The sequence below is a fragment of the Anguilla anguilla genome, chromosome 10, assembly GCF_013347855.1.
Source record: "Anguilla anguilla isolate fAngAng1 chromosome 10, fAngAng1.pri, whole genome shotgun sequence".
NCBI lineage: Eukaryota > Metazoa > Chordata > Actinopteri > Anguilliformes > Anguillidae > Anguilla > Anguilla anguilla.
Window position 1 is genome coordinate 19,428,281 of NC_049210.1, and position 6,757 is coordinate 19,435,037.

The 6,757-nt window shown below is 42.3% G+C and overlaps 1 protein-coding gene across 2 annotated transcripts in view; it reads left to right on the forward strand.

The window, feature by feature from the left end:
* Window positions 1-6,529, forward strand: part of stxbp1b (syntaxin binding protein 1b) — a 31,674-nt gene extending 25,145 nt beyond the window's left edge. The window contains exons 18-20 of one of the 2 annotated variants that reach the window (XM_035436246.1): window positions 657-811; window positions 2,174-2,321; window positions 5,106-5,241. In XM_035436246.1, coding sequence (XP_035292137.1) covers window positions 657-811; window positions 2,174-2,286 — 268 coding nt within the window. In that variant the 3' untranslated portion in view covers window positions 2,287-2,321; window positions 5,106-5,241. Of the gene's footprint in view, window positions 1-656; window positions 812-2,173; window positions 2,322-5,105 lie in introns of both variants that reach the window. The other variant, XM_035436247.1, reaches the window with a different exon arrangement.
* Window positions 6,530-6,757: the final 228 nt, after the last annotated feature.

Below are 6,757 nucleotides of genomic sequence, written 5' to 3' on the forward strand. Positions count from 1 at the left end.
GACACAGATCAATTATTTGATGGACAGGGGAGGAGCGTGGGGGGAAGGGGACCATCTGAAGAAACAAAACGACACAAAAGCACGAGGCTATTTAAGCACACTAGCAGATGGACTGTGGTTTTGTGTCCTGTCCATAAAAAGTATATTAGACACTGTTATTCAGGGCATTAGAATCCTGGCCTCCTGAACATTTGTGTGGCACTGAGTGGCTCTGAGGACACTGCAGTGCATGTTGGGGAATTGATGAGACAGTAACGGAAGAGAGGAGTTGAAACTGACAAATGTCCACCACCCTCTTGACTAATTCATTAGCTTATGCTCACACACCAGGTCACTGGCTTCCCTCAAGTTACAAACTATTGATGGACTTTAATCACTGGGGACTGGGGAAGATACTAGAAAGACCTTTTAATTCTGTACAGCTGGATCAAAGAAAAGGGTCTTTATAGACTGCAGTATTCCCAAGTTATGTTATGTTCTCATGTTTTGATTCCAGTTTTTAGTATGCTGCTCACAGGTATATACTTATTATTATTATCATTTGGAATGCAAAAACAAAAACACAGTAACATCTAAGTTTTATGTTGGAATTCAGGGTCTTCCTCTCCTATGCCAAACCCCCACCCCAATCTGTCCTTTGTCTCCGCCCCTTGCAGTGCCCGCTATGGCCACTGGCACAAGAACAAAACCCCCGGGGAGTACCGCACGGGACCCAGAATCATGGTCTTCATCATCGGAGGCGTGTCCTTCAGCGAGATGCGCTGTGCCTATGAGGTCACCCAGGCCAACGGCAAATGGGAGGCCATCATTGGTGAGTCAGGAGACGGGGGGCGGGGGGCGGGGGGGGATAGAAGTACGGTATTCCCCCCCATGGTACCCCATTCTACAGAGCAAAAATTGGCACATATTACTGTGACAAGATGCGTTCATTTTCATCCTGCGTGTATATTTACTTGCCAGGTTATGAGGCACAACATCATATTATGCCGTAGTTGAGGCTTCAGCTAAAGTTAAGTTGCAGGTGCTGATAATTAATGCGGGTCACACGTTCACCTTGGGGCGACGGGTGAATTAAGGGTGGTGAAGTGAGAAACTGCGGCTACATATAGGACAATGAGTCATTTTGGGTGGTGTGGAGGGGGGGGGGTACAATCCACAAATTTATGTAATTTTATTACAAATTTATAATACACATGTATGGAGTAATTGAACGAACAGCACACATTCCTTCTCCCCCTATTGTATACTGCATACTGTACATTTTCCACTAGTGAACTTAGACCTCTTATCAGTACAGCAGACCTAAAGTTAACATGTCTAGACACAGTCATAGTAGGCTACCATTGTCAATGTGTACAGTAACCCAAGTCATGCGTGTTCCAATGGACAGGATTTCCTGTTTAGTCATTGTTTTTTATGGCTTGCTTGTGACTTTTGTTTCTAATTTGTTTCTGCTGTGAATTGATTTGACTTGGATTTGTCTCTGTGTATACTTGTTTTAACTATTGTTCTTGAATTTCCAGAGTGTGCTCCACACCTGTTTGTAAGCATGTCTTGCGCACGTGTTTGTGTGTCTGTCTGTCTGTGTCATTTTCTTGCCTGGGAACCCATCACTGGTTTTTGGGGTTCAGATGCACTGGAGCCCCATGATTTGCCCAGTCCTAGAGAGAGAGGCCAAGTCGGGGAGGGTGGTCATTATTCATTTTGCACCGTTGTGGTCTTTAGCTGTCAGGGGCTATTATTGTAGTGTCATGGCCTGCACCATGAGTGACAGTGTGTCTATGGATTTCTACATTATAATTATTATATAATCTAAATCAGTGCAGTGTGTCTAGTGTCTAATTTAGTGCAATGTGTAAATACATCTTCGTTATATGATCTAATTTAGCCACAATAGCTTAAATTGGATTATTTTAAAATTGTGACAGGAGAAATCTCAAGTTAAATTGGTCTCTTACCGACCACATTACCTATTGAACATTCAGGAGCATTTGGAGTGGGATTGGCAATGGGAGAGGGACTGGGTGTGTGAGTGTGTGCGAGGGGCAGTGGATTCTGGGACTTGGAGTTTTTAAATGCTGTCTACACCAGTAACGCCTGAAAAAGAATGCGAAAAGAGGCATGGTTTTCAGGGGGAAACAAAATGAGTATGCAGTCATTTGTTCCTCTGCAGGTTCTACCCACACGCTCACCCCCGTCAAATATCTAAAGGACCTGCAGCACCCCGACTTCCGGGATCCCAATAGGGAATCCTTTGAGGAAGAACCGGAACCAGCAGAGGACTGAGGGGGAGAGAGAGAGAGAGAATAAACACTGATAAAGTAAAAGCAGCTGTGTAAAGGAGCCCTTTTCTGATACCTGCCCCCCCCCCCCCATCCCTCAAGGGCTTTCTTTAACTTCACATCCTCCACAATTCCCCACCAACTCCTTTACACTGCATCTCAGGGATGGGCATCAGACATCCTCTGCCACACCCATCGAAGGATAATATTGAATGAAAATACTTTGGAGCCTTACCCTTTCTGGGCATATCTCTGAGCCTAGGGTGTATCCTGTCCCAGAAGGCTTTGCAGTGGGAGTCCTGATCCCATCCCTGTTATTCCACTGGGTGGATTAAACTGAGGCTCAACTCCCCACCCCCAAGCACCCTTCCCCCATCACGTGCCCTCTGACCTTTAACCCTGCTCATTGGGGTTAATGAGGTGCTCTGTTTCGCTGTGCTGAATCCAGCCTCCATTTGATTTAATCTACCCCTGAGATTCATTTGATTGCATTATTATTCAAATGGCTTTTTTTGTTTTTGTTGTTCCTGCCCCTATGTTCCACAGCCTGTCCCCCCCAAGTCTCTCTCCATCCATCAGATTATGACATGATTACGCCCCCTAGTGGTTGTCTGCACAGAATTACATCTCAGTCCTGGGACAGCATGTGCTGGTGGCGCTGGCTTTTTTGAGTCAATTCCAAGTAAAACATGCCATCCCTGTAACTGCAAGCATCAGGGACAAGGGAGTGAGGCTTTGTGGTCAACCATAACATAATTAACCCTTTAAGGTGTAAGATCATAAACACGTCATTAGAAAGTTCTTAACTGAACATTATATTGCTGATGTAATTGAACAACTGAGTTCTAGAACACTGACTAAAAATTCTGGGGGAAAAAAACATTCCAAAAAAAACCCTACTCTTTAAAGGGTTCATTAATTATGATCCATCTATGGGTTGAAGTAGGTGGCTTCACCAACGGATTGAAGCCTCACTCTCCTTTCAGTCATGACAGAAAGGCCGACGCTTATCTGCAGACCCTTGGACTGGTGAAATGTTCATTTGATGTACTTTAGCTAAATACATTTTATGAACCGATTAATGAATGGGAAAGGAAATCATAATTTGACATTCAAAGAAGCGCCGCAGGGGTCAGCTGTAAGGGACAGAGTCTTGTGTAATCAAAACCACTCTGTGAGAAACACAGTGTAGGCCACTCTGCCTGAGCAGGTGATACTCTCACTGACCTGGATTAAGGTAGACTTTAATCAAGATTTTCTCTGTGCCCTTTCCTGATTTCCTATTCATGTAAACATTCATTCAGAAGTCTCATCTCAATCGGTAGCTACCGATAAGAGTAGACCTCTTTTTTTCCCCACAAAATGAGGATCATGAAACACTTTATTTTTAAGATTATATTTAGATTACTCTCATGTATCAACTTGGTTGAACATACACTCGAGCTGTAGCTGTCTGAAACATACGTTTTGCCATAAACGGTCGCCGACTTTTTTCTTCTTGGTGTCGTAATCTGCTGAAACTGTAGTTTGTGCCCATGTTTTGTTTTGCTTGTACGTTTATTATATGTGTGAAAAGTGCTTGTGTTCAGGCAGTATGTGAGCTGTACCACATACTGCCACATTCAACTCTATAAAATGGTTGACATTGTTTTTTTTTTTCTTAAATGAAAAAAACAAGCCATTTGTTGTTGTTCTGATTGGTGTGTTCTGTCCACCGACCTAGTGTTGCTAAGTGATGTTTCGGTGTCATGTTTCTACTCGTGGTCAGCAAAGTTGCATATTTCTACATTACAAAGAAAATATTGATGCAAATGCAGGGTTAGGCAAGAATGACCCCACCCATACACTTTCAACTTCCTAAACGCAAACACAGAAGCATGCGGTCACATAACCAAATGCACTTATGGGTGCACAAACATTTCATTCTTAAAACTGAATTTGGTACAAAGAACTTGTGGAAATGCATTAATCAGCTGTTCCCAAAAATAATTTAGCAATCATCCAAAATTTTACATATTGACCCTGATGCTAAATCATATGAACAGGAGAAAAAAACAGAAACTTGCAGCTTTGTTACATAACCAAATCCAAAATAAAGGCTAAACATTGACCTGTCTGTTAAATTGAATTTCCCAACCTGGACCTGGTTGTGGTAGCAATCACTGTCCTCAACACCTTTGAGATGGACTCCATGATTCAAACCATCCCCATGTTCTCTTGACTCTGTTGTGTCAAGATTTGTTATGAAAGCCCAAATTTTGTAGTTCAGAAAATTTGTCATCAGCTCTGCGGAAAAAATCTCTCTTTCTCCTGCACAATACCAAGATGACCTTTCACCTTTGAAGTCACATAGCCGGTCTCGCATCAGAGGCTGAGATTTGGCAAAACCATGACGTCATTGTGATGCTGGATCTAACAGTGTGATGTCACAAAATGGTGTGAAATCAGTCTGACATGATGTTGATGTTTTTTTGTTGTCACTTGAATGGATTGTTACATTGTGCCCAGTCCGTAGTCTTGTGAGAGTGTTGGCGTGGGACTGAATTCAGTATCTTCTTGGCTGATAGTATAAACAGATCCTCGTGGACCTTGTTTGGTAGCTCTCAGCCAAATTGATACATAGCCTGTTGGGTAGCCTTTATTCTTGCAAACTGGTTGAGCAATTTTAGTGTTAAATTGGTTTTGTTTTTTAGTTTTCTTTTCATTGCCATCATTTTAGTCTCAAATGTCTCTCCTTAGAGAAAAACGCCTGAGAACACATCCGTTTTACCGGATAATGAAACTAACATACGTATCTCTGGTCTTCTTTCTGGCCATCAACAGGGTCAACCCACGTCTTCACCCCCACCCGCCTTCTCAACGCCCTCAAGGACATGAATAAACCAGAGGAGGAGCCCGCCAGCTAAAGATCAACTACCCTCCACCCTCTTTTCCGCTCGTCTCCCCCTCTCCTCTTCCTTCCTTCCTTCCTTCCTTCCCCCATCCATCAGTGAACCTCTCCTTCCTCTGTATTGAACGTGTACGCATATCGATAAAGAAAAACGTAAAACACCAATTAGAAAACAAAGTTAAAAGATAAATTATCGCTGATAGTTGTTTCGCAATTGACGCAAATGAGTTTTTAAGAGTTATGTCATTGAAAAAAGCCACTGGAAGTTCCAAACAAGATTGTATGCTTTATGCAAGCCTGCTGGATTTCTTTGCTTTCCTTCGGTCATTTTAATGGTGTAAACGATTTTGTAATCAGGCAAAGGAGGGAGGCGTCCATGGTGACCGCGCTGGAAAAGCTCGTACGCAGAGCGCAGACTGTAAAGCGCTGTAACGTTTGGACACAATGTCCGTTTTAGACGCAGTGTCTTGTGAAAAACCTGGGAGACGTCAACAGCAATTACGATTAAGTGTTTGATTCGACACTGCCATTCATCTTAGGAAAAAGATGTCCTAAACAGGACACACGCGTAACCCAAACATTTGAGTTAAAGGGACCAAGACCATTCGAATGGAATGTCAGTATCTAGCTTTCGGACGGGGAAAGAGATACTGAAAAGCAGTTTACAGAATTTCCGTAGCGCGGCAAACGCCGTCCGATCTTGACGTTTTGCGAGCGGGGGTTCACTGAACGCGCATGTGGTTCGGAAGAGAATTCACGTTTTTGTGTCAGGAAAGATTGTTTGTTGGGAACTTTATAAAGAATGTTGTACAAAAAAGGCCAGTTTTATGTCAGTATTGTAGTCTGTGAAATAAAGTCTTATCATTGGTTCTTATTAACATGTAATCCTCCTACTGTGCACTGAGTCCCGTGTTGTGTATATGCCATGTTTTTTTGTGACTCGCTGATTCTAGTGATATTTCTGACTGTGAAAATAGTTCCCATTTTGACATGCCCGTATGAAGCCACTGTGATTGTGATGTCATAGTTGTAGCCATAGTGATTAAATGAGAAAAATATGCAGATTCTACTAGCTTGTTTCTCACCTGGTGCAGCGTAAAATTCCAGTGGTGAAAAAAGGCTAATTTAAAAAAAAATAATAAAAAAATCACAACTGTAGGTCTTTAGTTGGTTTCAGTTTAGTAATTTCCCCCTAATTCAGCCACACCTTTTTCTTGGGCAAAACTGTATATTGCACTATGTCATTGTCATGCTTTTTTTTGTTTCTTTGTCATTATCTAGCAATTGCAGTCTTGATTTCTATTAAAGTTATTTATCAGAGTGAAAATGTTAATAAACTGAATTGGTCTTAAAACCAGTTTACTTGTTGAGAGTTTTCTGCATGTAAAGACAAACCACATACCTGTTTGTGGTATTGGCAGTAGCAAGACCTCTGACTAGTATGCCCCGCCTCCCCAACCAACAAACCGTACTGCTCTTCCTTCCCTTTACTAAATATTTGCGCATTAAATTATGCGTTGGGTTCCAACAGTTACACGGCTATGTAAGTGATCTCCATTTTAGGTGGACTAGATGACAGCATCAG